Genomic DNA, 23,188 nt, shown 5'->3' on the forward strand with positions numbered 1-23,188 from the left:
TTTTATTTGGAATCTGGAGCCACACAGATGAGTGGAGCAGCCTCTGGGCATCTTCAGATTGGTGAAACTCAAGATGGATTTATTTCACAGGAGAAAATGTATGTGGACCTTAACAAAATGAGCACATGAAGGTAAAAGGATAAAGAATATTAAACACAGTAAAAAAAAAAAAAAGTCCTCCGAGGGAAATTACAGTGAGAAGATTTAGTCATGGTTCTTAAAGGGAAGGGAGTTTACTTGATTTGGATAGCTTGCTTACCCTACTTTAAAGAGAGGTAAATAGAGAATGTACAGAAGAAACTGAGACTTCTGAGAAATCTACTTAGATAATTCCACTGGGTTTTGTTGTTGTTTAAATGTATTTAGGCATGATTTCTTCTAGACAAATCAATAAATAGGTCTACACTTTACACATTGTATATTTAGCGACTAAAGACTTCAAAGACAGGCTTGTTTAGCAGTCAATAAACAAAAAGCAACAGACAGTATACAGTATGCCTCTGGGTTCGCACATCATGAACACCTATTCTAGCACAAAAATTACAAAAGTTTTCTCATAATAAATGAGCAACCAATTGAGATTTAATCAAGGGAGGTTTCAGTTTCCACAAACAACAGTTTCAGTGAGACACAGTGTGTAAGTACCGACAAAGAGATGCCGCTTTGAAGAAAATTATAATAAGCAGTGTTTAGCTCAATTTGGCTCGAGGCTGGTGGGGACTGTTCAAAAATCCGATGAAGCAGGCACATTAAATTAAAATTCTCTCCAAAGGAATTCAATTTTCACCAGTCTGAGCAACATTGGAGAGGCAATGCACATACAGTAGAGAGCACAAGCAGAGAGCATAACTGTACAGTATGAGGTCTCAATGTCAGTCCATAACTGCTGTTTCCATTGAGAACCCATTTTTGGGAGTAATAACAGTATTTTATTCAACAGTATCTGATAAGTTACACTGTTTTAAAACAGTTTGTTGGGGCTCAGGTAGTCACACAAGAAATTCAAGTCCCACAGTGTTGCCTTGTCTTTGGGCAGTGTATCCTTTCCAGTGGTTAAAGTCCATTCAGTTACTCAACAACAAGCCAAAACTTCATATTTCTTGAAGCAGCAGTCCAGTCTGCTTCCTTTTTAACTCTTCCAAGAAATCACACAGTATCATGTTAATACTGTATATTTAACAGCCATGTCCTTGGGGAGTCTTATATCCCACCAGGTCAGAGGTCAGTCACTGACTTTGATGCTTGTTGGGTACTTTGGGCTTCAACAGTGATACAGTGCTGTGACAAGATCAAAAGTCTGGATCCATGAGGTTTAAGTATGCATCCAAGATTTGGTCATTTTTCCCGCTGGTCAAATTACCCAAATAAATCATGAAAAATAAACAACCAAAATCCTTGGCATCTCAAGGGAACAGTTCAACATTTTGGGAAATGTTTATTTACTTCCTTGTCAAGAATTTGATCTGTTGTCTACCTTAGATTAAAAAGCTACAGCCACAACTCTTAGCATGGATCTGCCCAAGAACTGCACTAGTGAGGCCATTTAACACTCACAACCTCACACATTTGTTTAATCCAGGCAAACTCCAGTATCAAAGTTGTGGTTTTATTCGGTTTAACTTCATAATATATTATGTGTTCAAAATGGATTTTTTTTTTCCAACCATGCTAGCTATTTCCACTGTTTAACCAGTTAACCAGCTTCAATCTCAATTTAGCATACAGACATGAGTATCTCCCTAACCTTCTACTCTACATGAACACATCTGATGTTGAACAGTTTAATAAGAGTTGATCCAAAATGTGAAAAATTTACACATAATATAAAAAAATATAAAAAATTGGATTCTTCATTCCTACAACAAGTTGAGGTGGTTTGTGGTGGCGCTTACAGGATAATTTGACCAACAGAAACAATACTTTGTGCACTCCTTTGTTGTGTACAGTATTTACTTGGTGAAGAGACTGGGACCTTGAATTCAGTCCATTACTCCCATCTCTTCCATTGTCGTGACCTAAGCCAGGATGTCACTCCGCTTGCTGCACCAGACCACCAGGCCAATCATGGCCAAGGTGAGGAAAACGGGGATAAGGATGAGGATGGTGAGTGTGTCATCCGGGGGATCGACCCACACCTTCTGCTCTATGGTGCAGTTGGAAAAAAAGTGCTTGTGTATGCGGATGATGTAGCGCTCCACCAGCGGATTGGGCCAGTAGCAGTCGACAATGTGGGACTTGGTCTCTGTGCAGAGGGTGAAGAGGTGGTACTCGCTGAGGAGAAAGACAGGCGAAGGAGACATAAAAGAGTAGGAGAAAGTCATAAAGCAGCTCTTTTATTTTATGTGCATTCTGTTTTAGCATTCATTTTACATGTGGCCACAGTCCTAAGCATGAAAACATTAAAATACATAACACAGGTGGAGGTGCATGGCTTCCAATCCTACCCTAACTCAAAAATGCATTACCTATTCTACAGCTGTTCCTCTGAGGAGCACACCGGCATTTAAACCCTTCTGTGGTTTAGCTAGTAATAACCTGACCATCAGCAATTTGGTACATAATCCATCATGGTGATTGGGAATACACTGCTTTTTCTGGCCCACTACCATCTCTATTTCAGCAGGATCATTCACAGTTTTGCTGGAACTTTTTCAACTCAGACCTCTGCTTTGATGAATTCACTGAGCCACTTCTAATCCCTCTTTCTCCTGCATTTTCTATCAAAGAGGTCCAGCTCCTTTTCTCGTGACAACCTGGAGCTGCTGGTATTTTCAGCAGGTTAACATTTTCACACAGGCTGCAAAGCTGAAGCTGAGCTGATGTTTGAGTTACAAGGATCTGACAGTGTATGCTATTACAGTAAAGGCATGGCTGGTAAAATGGATTGTGTTACTGTTCAGTGAAGCGAGCACTATTGTGAGGTTCTGAAGCATTCTTAAAATACTCTACTGGCAACTGTGAGCTGTCATGTCATTAGCTACAGCAGTGCTGCAAACAGCTTGATATTTTTGCATCCTAGTTGATGCCACTTATAACTGTACTCCAGAAAACCTTGTTATTTGTCATTTTTGAACTCCTTCTTTGTTCAGATGAAAGAAAAAGTGTATAATGCCTTAATGAATGTCATCTTATGCCATATTAGCACTAGTATAGCCTGGGGAATTCTAATAATATGTAATAACTGCACAGGTCATCTGTGAGCTCGATCATGAAATTCCCCCACTAATTACCCACCATATTAAGGTCATATTTAATCATGGGCTTAATATGGAATCAGAATCTTGGTGACTTGGCGATGAATTTTTGTTTGGTTGTTTGTTTTTTGCAACTTTTTTGTTTTCTCCTTACTTTCAAACTCTTTCTGACTTGTGAAATGTAGAGGCCGCGGTGGCAATTACAGTCAGGGCAACATTTTGGGTGCGAATCTGCTCATGAAAGTGGCCACTTTGACATGTTTCTTTGCTAACATACTGCGATTTTTACACATTTTTTTGGGAATCTTTATATTACATCTTATTATAAACTTATCAGACATACAGTACATATGAAACATAAACATTTTCATACTGCCATTAGGGAAGCAGGGTGAAGGTTAAAACCCAGTGTCCTCTGGTTCTCTGTGGCCACCATCGTGTGCATATACTCTATACTGCATGTATGTTTCTGTGCTTTTCATAAAATTGCAAAACCTTGTTTTCGTGATGTACAGGACTTTATGCAATCCTGTGAAATACCAAGCAAACTGCATGACTCAGTAGCTTGTAGAGCCACCTTTAGTTGTGGCTTTCTGTATGACTTTGAGTCTTTCACATTGCTGTGGAGAAATTTTGGTCCACTCTTCTTTATAACATTTCTTTAATTCATTAAGGTTTGTGGACATTCTTTTAAACACAGCTCTTGTAAGGTCCCACCACAGCATTTCAATCAGTTTGAGGTCTGGACTCTGACTGAGTCACTGCAATACCTTGATTATTTTCTTTTTCAGCCATTCTGTTGTAGATTTGCTGCTGTGCTTGGGATCACTTTGGGCCAAGCTTTAGCTGTCAGACTGTTGGCCTCACATTTGACTCTAGAATACTTTCGTATACAGAGGAGTTCATGGTCAGCTCAGTGACTGAAAGGCACCTGGGTCCTGTGGCTGCAAAACAATCCCAAATCATCACCCTTCCACCACTGTACTTGACAGTTGATACAAGGTTTTTATGCTGATAGGCTGTGTTTGGTTTCCACCAAATGTCGTGCTGAGCATCACACCCAAACATCTCCACTTTCGTCTTGTCTGTCCAAAGGTCATCCAGAAGTCTTGTGGTTTGTTCAGATACAACTTGGCAAACCTAAACCATGCTGCTATGTTCTTTATAGAGAGAAGAGACCTTCTCCTGGCAGCCCTTCCAAGCAAGCCATACTCCTTCAGTCTTTTTCTAAGTGTACAGTCATGAACTTTAACATTTAACATGCTGAGACCTTTAGACTCAGAGATGTAACTCTTGGGGGTTTTTTGCAGTTTCTCTGAGCATTGCATGGTCTGACCTTTGGCTGAATTTGCTGAGACACTCCTGGGAAGATTGTGGCATTGTCTTAACACACACCTGGATGCTCCAGACCAGCAAACTGCTAAAACTTCAGCTTTTATAGAGGTGCTCACACTTGCTGATGATAAGTTGTTTCCAACAGAACCAGTATGGGTGAACTTAGCTTTTCAAAGGACTGCATAAAGTTCTATGAATTTTGCCCTGAATGTTGTGTTTTTGCATTTTGTCATGTTGTGCCCAATGAATGCTTAGTAGTGCATGTGTGCATGTGTGTGGTGTTGATGCAGTTGTTTGGTTTTGCCAGAAGAGTTACAGGTTTTGTTATGTAGTTTTAAAGTTTAGTTTTGCTGTATTTCCTGTATTTACTTTATGTTATGTAAATGGACATTGCCTTTCTTTGATTTATTCTTATTTTACTATTGATTTAGGAGAATATTACAGCTGAGCCTATCAGATGGTGAGAGAAGTTGCATGAGAGGCAAAATAAAAACCAAAACAATCACATAACCTTTGTGCGTGATGAAAATGCACTGATATAACTGAAACACATCAACATCAGTGCTGACAGCCAATCTTTGAAATACAAGGTAACATCTATGCCATTATGTAAAACTGTTATGCATATTTACCACATAGCCAGAAGACAGCCACCATGAGCAGAAACAAGAGCTCATTATTATGTTATCTAGTATATTAGACTGCTTCAACCTGCTGCCCTCTTTGTAGCGCATATAAGTTCGTTTCTGCAGTCAAGCTGCAGCCATTGTTTTGAATGTCCTTTGCTTAAATGCCGCGAATCAAATAAGCCTTGCTGTCTGTGTGTTTACACTGTGTATATAGTGCACTGCATGCAGGGCAAGAAGGCATCAAATGTCAGATAAGACGAGTGCCCTGTCAAATCTGAACTCAGTTGTAGTATGTAATTGAAGGGGCATAAGCTCATATGTTATAGGTCAAACTTACAAATGCTTTAGCAAATGTAATTATTTCGATGTGGTAAGATACTGGGAGTCATTAAGGCTTACAAACTGATGCAGTGGTTTACACCACTGGCAGAAGACGCTGAGAATGTGATGGCACAGAAAATGCTTTGATGGCTGGAGAAAATAAAAGGACAGAGAGCTATCAGGCAGAATATGCAGCATGTGAAACTGTAGGGAACAGCAGACTTTTGAAACTGTTTCCCAGATGTAATGCAACTAGCATGCTTTCAAACTCTCGTCCACATGGAATAATCAGTTGGGAGGGTAGAAAAAAAAAAATTGCTTGATCTGATTCACAGCTGATGTCCCACTGATTATATAACTGCCGAGAGGACCAGACAGAAACGTGAATGTATGTTGATTGCATATTCATACACACTTGTATGCAATGATGCACATAAAGGTTTTGAGATTGCAGACAGATACTGAACAACACATAAACTCTGTTGTTCCATTCCTTCCCCTGAGATATTATTAAGCCCAGAGTGAAATCCAGACTCGTAAATTCATTTGGATGTTTAGCTCTGAAAGACAATAAGTTGTAATATCTGTTTAATAGTAGGGAGATTCTTCATATTCACATTTCTAAACGCTGTTACAGGGTTTTTCAATATATTTAATTATTTGATGCGTGCCTAATGATGCAGTGTGTATATTATCCCCAGTCCCAGGAAAGGAAAAACACACTTTCCAGTGAGTTTAAAACCATTACAGAATTAATGATTTTCCAATAACTTTCCATTTTACAACATCAACTAGCTGATGTTGTAAAATGGAAAGTTACTGGAAAATCATTAAATCATTAGGAGAAACTAGCTTCTCCTAAGATAGACAGGCTGCCAGTTCTTTGACACAATAGAAGGTGTGTCTTCTGTAATAGAGCAATTATTATTCTGGCTTCTAAAAATCCAAAGTGAGCAGTGAATGCTGCAGGGTTACTGCAAAGTCTTCAATAAACACAGTTTCACTCACACAGCTTTCCAATTACAGGGCTTATAGAGTGCTGTGAAAAAGTATTTAGCCTGACTTCTTTTTTGTTGTTGTTGTTGTTGTTGCATATTTGTCACACTTACATGTTTAAGATCATCAAACAAATTTTAATCATAGTCAAAGCTAACCTGAGTAAAAGCAAAATGCAGTTTTTGCAGTTGCAGTTAATTTCATTTGTTTGGCCTTATGTGAATAACTATGTGTGATTAACCACGTTTTGTTGGAAAACTGAGTTCAAGTTCATGAGCCACACCCAGGTCTGATTAATGCCAGACCTGCTGTATCAAGAAAACACTTAAATAGAACCTGTCTGACAAAGTGAAGCAGGCTAAAAGATCTCAAAAAAGCAGCACATCATGCCATGAAGTAAAGAAACAACTGAGAAACAAAGTCACTGATATCTAACAGTCTAGAAAGAGTTACAAAGCCATTTCTAAAGCATTGGAACCACGGTGAACCACAGTGAGAGTCATTATCCCCAATTGGAGAAAACTTGGAACAACAGTGAAACTTCCCAGGAGTGGCCGGCGACCAAAATTATTCCAAGAGTTCACGACAACTCATTTGAGACATCCAGAACTGCAGCCCTCATGAAGCAACAATAAGAACGAGCCTGAGCAAAAATGGCATCTATGGGAGAGGATATGGAACCATGAATTCTGCTCTACCAGAAAATCCTGAAGGAGAAGCTCCGTCCATCAATTCCTGTTCAAGCACACTTGGGTTATACAGCAGTACAGTGATCTGAAACACACCAGCAAGTGAACCTCTGAATGGCTAAAAATAAAATAAATAAATAAATGAAGGCTTTGGAGTGGCCTAGTCAAAGTCTGGAGCATTAGGATATTTGGAGCATTAGGAAACACTTGAATTAACCTGCCAGATGTGAAACAGATTCCCATTAACCAGTTCTGTAATAACTTTTTTCCCCAAAGAATGGGTCTGGGCCTTATAAAGAGACATTTCTCTGCTTCATAAACACTTTCCTTAATGTAAATTCCCCCATCCCTCTGGCTCCATGAAGGATCAATCTTTTGAATATGTTAACAATACCTCACTAAACAAATAAAGTTGACCTTCACCATTTATGTGGAAAAATACATTTTCCATATAATGTATTCAGGGCAACTTTGGGAAATTAATGTCTCATTTTTTGCAAAGTCATTTTAATAAAATGAAAGGTATTATTCTTCTAGCCAAAGTCCTGCAGAGTATTTTTGTATCAAGCTAATAGCAGCTATTAGCTTGATACAAAAATACAAAAACTGCAGTCAGTTGGGAGGTTTTCACTACATACCTCAAAGCTGGTTAAAGCATTTACTTTGAATAGAGTTAATCATACATGGCCAGAAATGCAGTCAGAAGCTTTTCCTTTAACCTCTGATAAAATGCATTAGGAAAGCCATCTAGACTACATAGTGTAAATAGCCTCTGCTAGCTTCTTAGTGCTAACCTAAAGCCGCAATTCTTGATTTTTATAATAAAGTCAGTTACAAATTAATCAAGAGCACGTTTTGTTATTTGAGTGCTGTGATGGATGCAAAGACTGTCATTAAAAATGGGTGACTGCGTCATACTTAGATATTGTGCTGTACAATTATTTAATGCTGATAAGTGATCACATTTTTAACGCTGAGTGGTGAATAGCTGTAGTTCACACAAGTGATAAGGTGGTTTTTTATTTAATGAAGCAAGAACTTAACGTGCTAGTGAAACAATGGGATTGTTCATTTTGTTCAGCTAGATGCCATCAAATCATCACAAAAGAAAGTAGGGGAAGGAAAAGCCAACAATATAAAAATGACAGTTACATCATTCAATGCTGTAAAAACCACGTTGTTCATCTTAGCAAAGTACAAGAGAGGCTGCTCTTCTTTTTCCAGCACCACCCTGCCTAACCACAGAGAGGTGGAGATGAACTGCCACCCCCACCTACACCTAAAAAAGAGCCATTTAGCTCATCAGTGAGCCCCCTTTGAAGTGTACAGCTGATGCTTTTTCACCTCTCAAACTCATGGCAGATGTTAGAAAATTTGTTTTGCTTCTGTCCTAACACAACTTGACATTTGACTTGGACTTACATTTTGTAACTTAAGCGCATCTTTACTCAAAGGGGAGTCGTACTATAACAATATTTAAACAGGTTCATCTTTTTGTAGACCTCAAGTGATTTTTAACTGTTACCAGGCCTCTCTCTTCACTGTCCACAAGGCTCACAGCTGTTGGTGTTAGTCGTGTGTTATGACTATATAATCCACTTAAAATAAGGTTCACTCATCTAAATGGTCAATTGCTTATCATTAGCTGCAGCAGGAAAAACCTCTGATGACTTCAGAGCAGCATCTGTTCCACACAGAGACCAACGACAATAGTGAATTCATTATTAAATGTCCAGACCACCACCACTGTTCTCCTGTTCCTGTGTGCACAACATTAAGCCTTATGGCTTCTCCTGGAGCTGTAAACTGCTCAGGGTAGAAAATCAATATGTTATTAGAAGCAAATGATTGAAGTGCATAAATGCACACACAGCACACGCAGCCTCTCAGTGGTCTGCCCATGCCCTTCTCTGCGACCTGACAAGCTCGTACCGTCTCATTTCAAACAATAACAGTTGTGTTGGCTGAATGAGTGTCCAGCAGCAATCACTGCAGAGAGGCATGGCTCATTTGTCAAATGGAGGAAGCTCTGCAGGGGTCGCTGCTTGTTTAAACACGAAGCCCCTCGCTCTCCAAGTCCAATCCTTCTAACCGCTTTCTGGTTCCTCTTGTGCGCTCCCTCTCTCGCTTTCACTCTCACATTCTTATCACCTACTTCCAGGCTCCAAAGTGAGCTGCTTCTGAGAAAGTCATCGTATCCTTCACTGTCATGAAAATTAACTGCTGTACACACGACTCCCGAATGGATTTTCTCAGAAAAATATGGACGTGCACAGAATATGATTATGGAAAGGCAAAGTAAGGCAAAGCTGTGTCATCTCTCAATCATTCTTGTATGTCAGACATCATTGGCAGATCAGATTTAGGCTTAAAGTGGCTTAGACTCTTAAAAACAATTCATTTCTACATCCTACAGCTTAAGTGAGTTTGACTAGAACTGCAGAGGGTGAACAAAAGAAGCAGAGCCCAGACATTATGCCACCCATCCTGCATTTCAGGTAGTCTAAAACACCACTTGAAAGGATCCCCAAAAAACCCTTAACTATTTGCAGTAGGCTTGATTCAGCAGTCTTTTTAATACAGAGATATCAAGTGAAAGTCAGCTGATCAAAAACACACAAACTGCTTATAACCTTTAAAGAATGATTCTGGATAGTTTCCCATCCTAATCTTATTGTGTCTGGTTCACAGTCATGAGTTTTCATAGTGAAATTGGTCAGAGGGTCTTGACACTGAGCCAGGGGAGCTGTCAGCTTCTGGGGGGAGGGGGACTCCAAGGTATTCCCAAGCAGCTGAAAGATATTATCTCTCCAGCTGCTTGTCCTATGTCTGCCCCGGGGCTCCTTCTGGGAGTACATGCCTAGAACACTTTATCTAGGAGGCAATCTGGTCAAATGCCCGAAGCACCTCATCTGGCTTTTTATGATGTGGAGGAGAAGCAGCAATACCACATAAATGACCAAGCTCCTCCCAAAATTTCTAAGGAAGAGCCCAGGCACCCATCAGAGGAATCTCATTTCTGCTGCTTGTATCCCTGATCTCCTTCTTTTGCTAACTACCCACAGCTGGCCAACAGTGAAGGTAGGGCTGTAGATCAAGCGTTAAACTGACAGCTTTTGTACTCAGCGCTCTCTTTACCGCTACAGATCAGCACAACATGCACATTACTGCAGACGCTGCACTAATCCACCTGCAAGTCACTCGCTCCCTTCTTCCCACACTTACAAATGATACCCTGAGATACTTAAACTCCTCTACTCATTCCCAACACCAAATGGGCAACAACAAAACCATCATTTGCAAAAAGCAGAGAAGAAATCCTGAGACCACCAAACTAGAGAACCTCCACTACTCAGAGGCAGCGAGAAATTTTATCCATAAAAGTTGTGAACAAAATCCATGACAAAGGGCAGCCCTGACAGAGTCCAACTTACTGCTAGAAATTCAAACCAAGCTCTCACTACAGCTGAACAGGGACCCCATACTTCTGAAGTACCTGTGACAGGATGCCCCAAGGAATATCTTCTCCAAGTCCAAATAACACATGCAGACTGGTTGGGCAAACTTCCACCTTGAGAAAATCAGGGAAACTCCAGCCCAGTGGTCCTTTCACCAAGCAGTTGTTTAACTGGACAAATCAACCCCTTTGTCCCCAGACTCTGTCAGTGGGACTGGGGAGATCCTCAGATCAGTCCTTCTATCCCCCAGCTATGAAGTCAGCAGCACTTCATCTCCACTGTGCAGTGTGAGCAAATTATTAATTCACAGAGGTAAAAAATATCTGATGTTTCTTTTTTAACCAGTAAATCTGTAGTATCTTTTTGGCTACTTGAGAGCAGTTCTAAACAAGAAAACAGGCCTTTCAGCCATGATTTTTGCTCTTTAGCTGCTAATAGCTAAATTTTGCATACAAGTTAAGACCAGTTACCAGCTCTCTAACTGGTGCTGGGCAGTTTATGAGAGAGGCGAGAGTGAAGCAGAACAAAAATGGGAAACAAAACCAAAACAAAGAGCTGAAAATCGCTACAAAACTGTCAAACTGAGGCATCCAATAATAAATCTATGGGGATTTCTTTCCCAACTGTCAACAGTCTAATTATAGAAAATATAGAAAAGTCATCAGCAGGACACAATTTAACAAATCCTTACTGATTTGCTAATCATGACAGGGAGCCGACAGATAGCACAAAATCATTTTGTTTTGGGAAATCAGCGGGAAGCTCTGACAAAATTTCCAAGAGAAAAAAAAAGGATTCAAAATGAAAAACACAGGAAATGACCAGTTGGCAAAGGTGATGGCCCTTATTCCCAGAAACGTTGCCTCATATCAGTGACTCAGACGATCATTTGGACTCCCATGTGTACGTGATTATGCAAGAAACGAGTCTAATATCTCACTCCCGCGCCTTCTGGCTCTGCAGTTGTAGTAAAGGACAAAAAAAAAAGAATTCAAGAGGCCAAAGGTGAGAAGAAGAAATGAGTTGGAAAAGCTGGATAAAGATAGATGCAGGTGGGTGGTCGGGGCTCAGAAGCAACTCCAGCTTTGGGAAGCAAGCCTCCAGCTGCTTTCCTACCCACAGACATTCAGCCAGCTGCAGGGGGTCAAGATGGATTATAGTCTTTCTGTCCATCTAAGCATTTTTTGGAAACTGGCACCATGCAGGACTGACAGCCCACCAACTGAAGTTACAAATATGGAGCACTCTGACAGGAAGAGAACAATACTCAAGAAAAAGATAAATGATAAACACACCAAGCTTCAAAATGTAGGTGGCTTTTCAGTGTCCAGATGTATTTTATCATCAGCAGCTGCTTTGTGCAAAATGACAAATATCCACAGGCATAAATTGTAAAAGCAGCTTCCAGCGTGGTTTCCTGATAGCACATTTGCTATTTTCTCATTGTCAAATTAAGGCTGCACTAATGAAAGGAGATTTTTTTAGCCAGCAGGAGGAATTTATGACCTCTCTCTTTAGATAGAGGGAAGCTTTTCTCTGTTCAGAGAAAGGATCATTAGGAAACAGTTTCATACTAAAAAGCACGACAACATTATATTAAGAGACAAGCAAACAGGTACAGTTAGTCCAACCATGTTGGGCTGAATCTCCTTAAAAACATATAGGAGGAGTAGGAGGAAACCATCTGGGGAATATACAAAACCAGATCAGTGATTAAAACTGAACTTTATCTGTCAAAATTAATTCCCAATATACTTTTTACAAAAGACTGTGCAGAATGCAGGCAGAATGCTGGAAGACATTTAATGTATACAGACAGAGATATGCACCATCGTCACCATCAGCTCACTGATTACACATTGGTTGATATAGATGTAGTTTCCCACAAATCTTTTTATATAATTCTTTGTATATCCTCAAATCTTGGCAGATTCTAGTCTTCTTTTTTTTCTGCAACCACAGTAAACTGCAGGTGATTATTCCTTTGCAGATGCTGCGCAGACATTATCTTTACCTCAGTGATGAAGGCTGCACCCTGTGTGACTTATGTTGCATGTTATGTTGGTGCATTGGTTAAGCACTGCTGTTTCACAGCAAGAAAGTCCTGGGTTTGATTCCATCTTGGCCAGGGCATTTCTGTGTGCAGTTTGCATGTTCTCCCTGTTTTTGGATGGGTTTTCTCTGGGTACTCTGGTTTCCTCCCCCTGGTCCAAAGACATGTACTTAGGGTTGGGTTAAATTGCTCATAGGTGCGCCCTGCCTCTTGTCCTATGCCAGCTGAGATAGGACCCCAACCCCCCACCCCTGCAACCCTGTTAATAGGAAGAAAATGGATGGATGCTCACTTCATTTATGACTTCAGCAAACACCTTGCTGTTGAATTTATGGTCTCAGTATGATTTAAGGCATGGCTACACTGTGACTGACAAGTCACCACTATTTGAGTGTGAAGTGTTCCTCTTTTTTCTCAAAAGAAACAGGACTTCACGGACCAGAGGACGACATCCTGGTGACTATGTCCATCTGTCACAGAGGCTTTTGGACTAAGTTTTGTCAATTTATGCTTTAATCTATATAATGTGTTGGCCACATAAATATAAAGTTTCTATATCTGATTAATTTAAATTTGCTAAAATTCATTTATTCTATGTTAATTTGCCAGCAGCTGAACTTACACTTACAAGGAGTAAAAATAGGGCTTTAACATTAGAGTACAGAAAATTAAATCGGCCCAGATGATCAGTTACAGCATAGATAACTTTGTGACATCAAGAAATACAAATTCAAAAATATTTGTTTGTTGCCCTCAAGCATACATGATATTCATCATTGTGTGTGTTTAATCATTGTGATCTGCTATCAGAGGTCAGTCTTTAATTGCGGTGGTACCTGATGAAGTGTGTGAGGTTGCACCAGTTCTGGGGATCTATGTGAGTCATGTCCTGCTTAAAGTCCTCTCCACAGACTTCCACCTCCCACTGCAGGCGGGACTCGTTGCAGACTTTCCTCACCTGGGGAGTGGGCTCTGTGCTGAAACTGTCCGAAGCTGAAAGGAAAGACAGAAGATGAAAGTCCTGTTTTGTGTTCATGACTTTGGAAAAACTGAACAATAACTGAAATGAAACATGATAAAGATGGATGTTCATGCTTGTTTGACTTGTATTCATGTAAAGTTTCTGAGCTGTCTCTCCTGAAAGCTTTGCCTCATTATATTCTGTCATGAAGCTGTTTCTTTTAGTATTAATGCCGTCCATCATGAGTTCAGTTTATTTGCTTTATGTTCTGGGAGCAGCAGAAACGTCACATTCATTATGTCTCACTTCAACTGTCTTATTTGCTTTTGCTGTTTCCTGGTGCTGCTGTTACTGTTATTGGGATGGATGGATGGATGGACAGATGGACGGATGGATGGATGGATGGATGTTCTCACCTGACAGTCCTCTTATCATCCCGACACTGACTGCAAAGAAAACCAAACAAGAACAAAATTAGAATAAATAAGCACTTAAATATACAGCACTGCATATCTAGTCAGTCATGTTTCTGTCAACCTTAACTACTTGTTTGGTTTATTTTCTTAAAAGTGTTTTCAGCACTTACAGATTTTGGATCTGACCGCTCTCTGTGATTTAGCAGACCAACTCTGTTAACCAGATTTTTCAAGGTTTTAAAGAAGCCCTGTTGTTCATGTTAGGATCAATTTAGTCCAATAGTTGTTGGGGTGGATGATTGGTGCACAAAAGGCTTGACTTAAACATCACAGTGCTGTAACTGGTTAGGTCTAAAACAGAGGTCAGCAATTTTTACTATTAAAAGAGACTTTTAATTTGTATGGAGTCGCAAAATGTTTTTGAGCCTTCTAATGAAGGTGACACGGCCTGCTGAGTATAGATTAGCCTATCAACAGTACTGATAGGTGTAATTAATTACATTTTTTAACCACATGACTATTCTACACCTGGCTGTTTATGATTTTTTTGGTAGTTTGTGTTACAATAACACAATATTTTGTTCCAATTATGAATTTATAGAACTGAAAAACTATTTACTCTTTATTATTTTTACTACCAATGAAAAGTTGCTGCTCCCTTATTTACCAGGGGTCACCACAGTGTAGCGGTCACCTTCCAGAAGAAAGTCTCCCAATGTCTGTTTATTCCCAGTCTTGAACTGCAGATGTTTTGCATATTAGGCAAATGTGGAGGTGCTAGAATAAGGCAAAGGTGAGGAAAAAGATATAATCACATGTAGGCCTGCTTTGAAACATAGTGGCTTAAAGCTGTTCAGGCCATTGTGAGTTCTACCTGCGTTCGTGCAAATGAATCACATTAAAACTGTCAAACTTTGGTAATAAATGAAAATAGCTTAAAAGTAAAAGTAGAAGTAAAAAATAAGCTTGTTAGGCTTTGCTAAGGCCCAGTTCAATATGAGAGAATCCTGGGTTGGTTGGTTGGTTTGTTTGTTTGTTTGTTTGTTCAGCTGCACACAGCAATGAAAGCTCAGACCTGTAAATGATATCTTGCTGTTCTGGAAACATCTCTCCACATTTGCTGCAGATGGAGCGTAACAGTGAGTCAGCAGCGCTGGCAGTGAAAGCAAACACATCTCTCCATGCACTGTTATTTTCTTAATTTTCTTCCACAATTTATTGGTTTTGGATTTGTAATCAAATGTCTTTTCGTTAATTAAAGCAGCCCATGATCTTTCACTAACCTAATAATGCTCTGCTCACTACAAGTGGATGCTGTACTGCTTAATTAGCAATGTTCCCTCCACTGTGACATTTCCTTCAAAAAAGTGTTTCATGTTTCACTTTACAGCTTTTTTAGTTTTAATGTGAAGCAGCAGCAGACTCAGGGTCATCTACACGTATCCATATTATCTTTTGTTGTGAGCAAAGTTTGGAGCATAGTCTGTGCTATTGGGTTTCTTTTTGGTTTTCATACTTATGTTTTCTTCATTTTTCAGTGAAATTTCAGCAGACGTAAAGCAGATGAAAGACAAAAACAAACAGAGACAAAAGCAAACTAACATATCATAGCGATACCCTGCAGTACAGTGGTGCATCCATCTGACAACCTTCCATTTCCCTTCCTCCCATTTCTTTTTCATCCTGTGACTTTTAGATTCAAAATCGTGCACAGGGCAGCTCATTTTTACTCCAGCAGAGTTAGGAATGACCGGAGCTAAACAGGAACAGGAAGACGCAGCTCCCTTTGAAGTGCCACGCTTACAAAGCAGAGGATCAGCTTAAAAGGCACCCTGGAGGGAAAAGATTGTTACCAAGTTAGCATGCTAAATATAGAGACTTGCACGTACAATAAGGATATTCAGTGTTGGGATTGTCTGTGATGTGATCAGATCTTTTTTGTTTGTTTTGTTTTTTGCTTGTGAGTGAGTTTGTCTTCAGTATTGTAGTTGTAGCACCTCAAACATGGATACAGTTGCAGGATCCACTTGGCAGAATATTTAATAAACAAATTGCACATTTTTATGCAGGTATTTCTGAGCACAAAACAGTTTTTTGCGTCAAATTTTAACCTTCCAGACAGATGTTGATGTTGAGCTGCACTATGATGAGTTGAATTAATTTTTTTCATGTTTTTTGGGGACCAATGAGGCTCCATTTCATTTAAGGTTAAAACTGTTTGTTTGTTTGTGTGTTTGTTTGTTTGTTTGTTTGTTTGTGTGTTTTTTTGTTTGTTTGTTTGTGTGTGTGTGTGTGTGTGTGTGTTTGTTTGTTTGTATGTTTGTTTGTTTGTGCACTCACCTGTGAGTCTGGATTTAAAAAAAAAAAAGATTTATTAATGAGGTCAGGTTAGAGTAATATTTTCCATTTTTTTAAAAACAAAAGGGGGGGGGGGTGTATGACGTTCACTGCCAAGGTTGTATTTTCCTTAACATTAACATTCTTGTCTACTTCCACCCCAGAGATTTCCCAAAAAGCCTTAAAAAAATGTCAACAATGTTCACGAAAAAACTCAACCTCATTTGGAGATTTAGCATTAACATAATAAGAGTAAAAAAAATGCAATAATTCATGAAATTAAGATCTTATAAAGAAAGCTTCTGCACAGCTGAAAAAAGCAGAGCTCTACATGGTAACGGCTCACTGGACTGTCACTCCCAGCTTTATCAGACTGGAACGAGAGAGAGACAGAGCCAGACACTGGCCAGGAATCCCCAGATAATGCCAGTCAAACCTGTCACTTTTTAAAAGAGAATTAAAGAGATGTAAAGATGCAAAAACAGAAAATCATTTTTCATCATCCTCCAAGCCATCAAATCCCCAAGCAAGTCCTTTATGACTACTGATCAATACATCAGATCAAATATTATGTACAGAGCACACTAAAAACTCTTTGAAAGTTCGCCCTCTCTGATTTCAAAGCTTGGCTTTCAGCCCTCTTGTTCTCACAGGTCTCCTCTTGCATTTAATTACTCCCACCATGCAGGGAAGTCCCAAAAATAACATTTTCTATTATGACAGTCAACATAAATACACAGAGTACATAAACTGCTGTGACGCAAACTCACATACATGAAAACACACCACATATTAACTGTTAACTTACAGCATTTAAAAGCCTATTAAATATATTAATATGACCATATATATGTGGATGCTCATAATGGACACACGCATCACATTTAAAACCATTTGCTAAGTGTAATTTAAGCGTGTACCCACCTAACTCAAACCTAATCAAGTTGTTCAGTGACTAAATCTAACCTGCAGTGAGTGACAATGAAACTGAAAACCAAGTGAAAACAAAATAAATCAATAAAAGCAGACGGGTCCTGAGCTGCGGTCTCCTGGTTGACAAACTGATTTACTCCACCACCGTCCCTCCGATCTCCATGTCCAGTATCGACTGTCCCATATTATCACGGCTGCTGCTTCAAGGCAACTTGTGCATATCAATGTGACAGAAGGATAATATTTGATTCTCTGGGATGAGAACGCTTTGGACAGCCAGTGCAGATAATCAAACTGCTTATGAGGACCACTACTGATTTTAACTCTCACTTCCTGTTTGAGTAATAGTTCATAATACTGCAAATCTGTGCAGTTTTACTTATTTGACTATTCAGTTTTTTTATATAGCTCCAATTCACAACGACAGTCATCTCAAGGCACTTTATATTGTAAGATAAAGACCCTATAGTATTGGAAAACCCCAACAATCAGGCAGAAACCTCCAGCAGAACCAGGCTCAGGGAGGGAGCTGTTGGGGGCTGAGAGAAAAGAGAAGAGAAAAAGGAGAATGTAGGGAGGACAAAGCACACACTTTAGGAGAGAGTAGAGAGAGAAAATAATTTTTATATGACACCGCAAATAATCCAAAGGCAAGCCCTGAATGTCTTCTAAGTTATTAATAAACTGAAGCTGGATCTGATGAACCTGCAACAACAGTCTAGCAGCAGGTTTCCCTTTAGTCAGTGCTCAGAGTAACAGCAGGAGAAGGTTTAAAAGTAAATCCCCACTATCAGCTTTATGAACTGGAAACACACAGTAAACACACAGAAAATTGACATCAGCAGTGACTACATGTGTGCATGAGAGATTTGGATATGTTATGCAATGGTTCGTGATTATGAATTATAGCAGCTTAGTGAATATCTCATACTGGCGTTTGACAGATAAACAAACTCAAAATAGCACATATTGGATTTAAAAGGCAGATGAAATACTACGGGAGTGGCTTTGAGCAACCCTTTCGAGAATTTTATTACTTGTTTGGGAGCGATTTAGTGGCAGTGGAACAGACCACAGAGCAAGATTAGCGACAATTTGGAACCAGCTCATGAGTTAATTTAGGCAGAGGCTAAAACAATAAGCTGCCATAGGAAGCTTCAAATTTACCTGACAAATATGAGAATTCCTCTTCTCGTCTAACTCCAATATTTCTTCTTTTAGCAGCTTAATGCTTCATGATATTCACCTGCTTATTGTTAACTTTGCTTGTTTACCATTTGATGCAGGGCAGGTGGTATATGGCAGGTTTATGAGAGCCTGTGTAAGTGAAAACACGTGGTGAACGTTGCATACAGTCTTTAAAACCAAAATAATTAGCTAACAGATGCTAAACTGAGCCGTAAAGCTGTGACTCCTTTTACAGCTAATTCTTTAAGCCAACTGTATAAGAAAAAAAGAGAGAGAGAGGAAAAAGTAGTGAAGCATTAAAATTTGTGTGCACATGAATGTGTACAGCTGATGGGTATATGGGTAAAAAACATGCAGAGCTTAAACAAATTGCAAGAATTCCATCAGTTTCTTCTACACCTCTGACTAGGGGATGAAAAGCTGATGTAGATTGTAAAAGAATGGACTTTATTGGCAATGAAGTGCACACGTACCAAGATGAAGTTCTTTAATGTGTAAACTTACTTGGCACTAAACCTTATTCTGCCTCTGAAACTGTGTGAAATTGAAGGAGCTGCACTGTGAAACTCGTATGTCTGACAGCATGTGTTCATCATACATGCAAATGAAACATTTGAGAAGAAATCTAGTTCTCATTAATTCATTTATTCACAGCCTCTTATTACAGACAGCTGAATCGTTAAATGTCTCATCAGTCACACATGCACAGATAGTAACGCATTCGTTCACTCAACCAGCGGCTTGCCCATTCATCAACCCATCAGGTTGCTCTTCTCTCGGGTTCGCGGGGCTACCACTGCTGTTCATGGGAGCCAACTTGTCAGCACAAGTGGCACACACACATTTATGTTAATGAGGCCTTTCCTGGCTGCTGTGGACAGAGCTGGTCAGGGATTTTCAGCTCAGTGTAACAGTCCTCACTGCTGTTTTGAGTCTCTCCTCTGTTCTCTGTTTCACCATCTTTGTGCGTGAGGCAGAAAAACATGACAGAAGGGGGGGGGGGGGGGGGGGGTGTAAAGGTGAGGTGGCTTATTTCATAATGATGTGAAAAACTGGTGACACAGTTCAACTGATTCCACTCCCCAACTCAGGTGTGTCATGTTTTCTTTAACAGTGTTAAACAGCTAAACAGCACCAATTGGTTATTTGACCAAGTTACAGTCCTCTTGTTGAGTCATGACCTTGAACATAAGTCTCTCCTCTCACTCATCAGAGGTGAGTCACTGCTTCACCTCTGGCATGTCCCTTCAAATTCGGAGGTAGACCTCAGAGCTAGTCAGTTTCCAGCCAATCTACCCCAGCATGACACTGCATGCCTAACAAACTAATGTGCAGATAAAGGAGTGAAAGCATGTGAATATTTTGTGTTGTTTGCAGAAACACTCATCACACCACTAATACAAATGTCCTTCGTTTCATTTACTGCATGTTTAATTTGGAAAAGCACCAAAACTGCCATTTATAGAGCAATAACTGACTGCTGAAAAGACACGGGCAGCAAACATAAACATAATAAAACTGGGATAATTAAGTGTGATTATGTTCCTCATTGTATAACAAAAGAAATTAGCCATAAGGCAGGATATTCATTAAATTCTCTACATGTGGGGGTTTAAAATTAGGAAAATGCTAACAGGATACAATTATTAGCTTCCCTATGAAACACATAAAAAAAAAGGAATCATCTTTAGCACAGTGCTAGAAGCAATGATCATTAAATACTTATTGTGTCATTGCAGATTCATCGACTTTTTTTTTTTAACCTCCTGTTCTCAAACCAAAAAGCAACTACATTAAAGCAGCATTAGTAAAGTAAATTATGCAGGCCAAGCTGAGTTATTTTGAAGCGTGAGAGAAATAAATGGAAGTGTTAGCAGGTGGTGGTTGACAGCGCTCCAGCTGAGCGTGGCTCTGTCATACTGTCATCTAGTATCTGTTAGAGTAGATAAATATAGGTGAGAAGAAATAAAAGATGAAAGAAGGTAGATGAACTGCCAAAACTGTCCAAAAGGATTTAAAGCATAGGCAAAAGTGACATGGATTATATAAAAGCCAGGGTCTTATTTTGGTTCTTCCTCATCATTATCACTGGGACAGAAAGCTAATGACTTTTCCGAGGATCTAATTAGATGAATTTCATGACATGACAGAACCTTTTGTTAGTTTGAACACAGGGAAAGATGAAATAATGCATCCTAAACAGGAAATTAGGGAAGCCTTGTCTGACTCTCTATCTATGCCTGCAGCAATATTGTGTCCTGTGTTTTTAAAATCTCATCAGAGAAATTAAAAAGGGAAACAAATCAAGTGTCCTCTTTGTCTTGTTCTCTTCCTGCTGCACTATGCCTTTCCCTTTCTTTCCACACCGAGACTGCAAATGGATCGAGAGACCGAAAATCAGCTGAGGTTTGCACAGACAGATGGAGAGGAAGAGGGAAAAGACAGGAGGACACAGCACAAAGGGTGATGAAGAGCAATGAAGACAGAAGGAAATGGAGTGAAATACACCCTGGCCAACCAAAGACTAAGAAGTGAAGGAAAATTTTGCTTGCTACATGTTACAGAACAGAAAGAGTATCAGTTCGGGCGAATAAATAGGTCATAGCTTCCAAAATAAATTAAGATTCGTAAAACAATAAATTTCAGGCAAATATCCTAATTTGACCATTCTTTGTTTCTACCGGTAACTAATGTACATGATTTGACCCTTTTTAAAGAAGTTTTAGGGTTCAGCTCACTGCTTAAATTGCAAAAATCTCCTTTTCAAATTTGAGATGTTTCACCTATATCTGATTGCTGTTTGAAAGACACATGATTTGCAAATTTGTGCACAATTAACAGCACCCTAAGTTGGGTTAAACAAGACTAGACAGTGAACATCAGTATCACATAGCTGGAAGTATACTGGTTAAACTAAAAAGATCATATATGTATATGGTCAATTATAAATGTCCTACAATTGAACCCTGAGGCACACCCTTTAACAACAAACTGGGCGTGTTGACTTGCTGGCTAATCAATTTACAACTTCCCTACTTTAAACCAATGCAGCAAAAGATTTAAACAAATTCACAACCAAACTCACAGCATTAAGTCATTCAGTTTAAGAGCTGCTTCTGGTGCTGAGTGCTGTAAAACACAGTCAAGACCCCTTTAGTGTTTATGAAAAAAACAGGGCATATGAGGTGAACCAAGCAAAATCTGCAAGTCTGAATAATTTTGAGGTTTATTCTTATCTGCAAACACCATTTTGTATGCATGACTGAATGGTGTTTGCGCCCTCTCTGCTCTTTGAAGAGACTTTGAAAATCACTGACTTCTTGGCTTTTCAAGGCATGCCGCCCCCCTGTGTTCACCAGCTGCAGGAAAAACAACTGATGCAAGCTAGATCAATGAGCACATAACCCTCAGAAGAAAAATGTCTGTTTAGTTTGCAATGACTTCTATGCAAGCCAGCAGGAAGCAAGAAGTTACTGGATTTTTTTTTTTTATCATTTTAAGGGCAGAAGAGTCTTAATATCATAATCAATATAGACACACATTTGACCATGTTAAAAAACTGAAGTAGTTCATTTTATAACACACAAAATAAAACTTTCACCTGACCAGTATTTAACAGGATTGTCCAAAATTAAAAGCACCTGCTTTTAGGAACTGCTTCTTTCCTGTTTGTTATTATTTTTGCGCTCAGATCCAAGAGAATTCACAGCTCCTCAAACAATGACTGAGGATATCATGGCGAGGTCACTGAGAGAGACAGCTGAGGAGGAGATGAGGAGGGAGCTTTTCCTTCACTTAAATAGAAAGCTTATAAACTATGGCAAGTGAAAGTCAGAAACGGAGCTGAGAGGTTGACAAGCAGTGAGCAAATAGATGTATCAGGGCTTTCTGTAAAAAAAAAAAAAATCCTCATGTAACATTTGCTCCAGTTATTGTTAAATGAATTTTGAGACCTTCGGATTCTTCCTTTAGTTAAACAAAACTTGGGGAACAAACAGACTGAGATGATTAGTAGCCTCAAATGCAGTGTTAGCACAAGTGTTTCTGCCAAGAGGATGTTGTTACTTATCTCCACTCCTCTTTCCTGATTTAGTTTATTTTCTCTTTGACTCAAAAGGATGCCAACACGCCGGTAGTTTCCCTTCAGTTTCCAGCAAACTTCCCCCACACACTGGTAGCACTTTTTGACTCTGATCTTATTTCTGGTGCTAAAGCTGATGCGCCAGAATTACGTCTTCTTCATGAAATTTATGCTGAAACTACATTCTCACAGCAGAATTCAGAATTTGTGATTCATCAACACTGGTTTCACAAGCTTTTTTCATTTGGCCTTCCAGCAGTAATGACTGTGACACACAAGCAGACACGCTGTCGGTCATTCTTGCTATCAGCTGCGTGACCTCCTAGCAGGCGGCTGAAGTGTAGTGGTAACTGTGGGGTACTGAGCCAACAAAAAAGACAACGGGAGGATGTTGTTGTGGTAGAAACGATGACCTGTCTGGGTCACGTGACGCTACACTGCAAAAACGCCAAAAGACGGCCAAAAAACTGCCTTGATAAGATTCATTTGGACCTTCATTGTGTGATACTGGGGATGAACTGCTTATATTGATTTTGTTCAGTGTGTGCTCAGTTTGAGAAACTAGTAGTACAATGATAAGCTTTTATGGCACACACT

At 39.5% G+C, this 23,188-nt stretch overlaps 1 protein-coding gene across 2 annotated transcripts in view; it reads right to left on the reverse strand.

Moving 5' to 3' along the window:
• The window catches only part of LOC115799990 (receptor activity-modifying protein 3), a 32,983-nt gene continuing 9,795 nt past the window's right edge, over positions 1-23,188 (reverse strand). For both annotated transcript variants that reach the window (XM_030757302.1, XM_030757303.1), the window contains exons 2-4: positions 14,053-14,082; positions 13,512-13,668; positions 1-2,271 (exon numbers count right to left, since the gene is read on the reverse strand). In XM_030757302.1, the coding sequence (XP_030613162.1) occupies positions 2,016-2,271; positions 13,512-13,668; positions 14,053-14,082 (443 nt within the window). In that variant the 3' untranslated portion in view covers positions 1-2,015. The remainder of the gene's footprint in view (positions 2,272-13,511; positions 13,669-14,052; positions 14,083-23,188) is intronic.

The sequence above is a fragment of the Archocentrus centrarchus genome, chromosome 20 (assembly GCF_007364275.1).
Source record: "Archocentrus centrarchus isolate MPI-CPG fArcCen1 chromosome 20, fArcCen1, whole genome shotgun sequence".
Taxonomy (NCBI): Eukaryota; Metazoa; Chordata; class Actinopteri; order Cichliformes; family Cichlidae; genus Archocentrus; species Archocentrus centrarchus.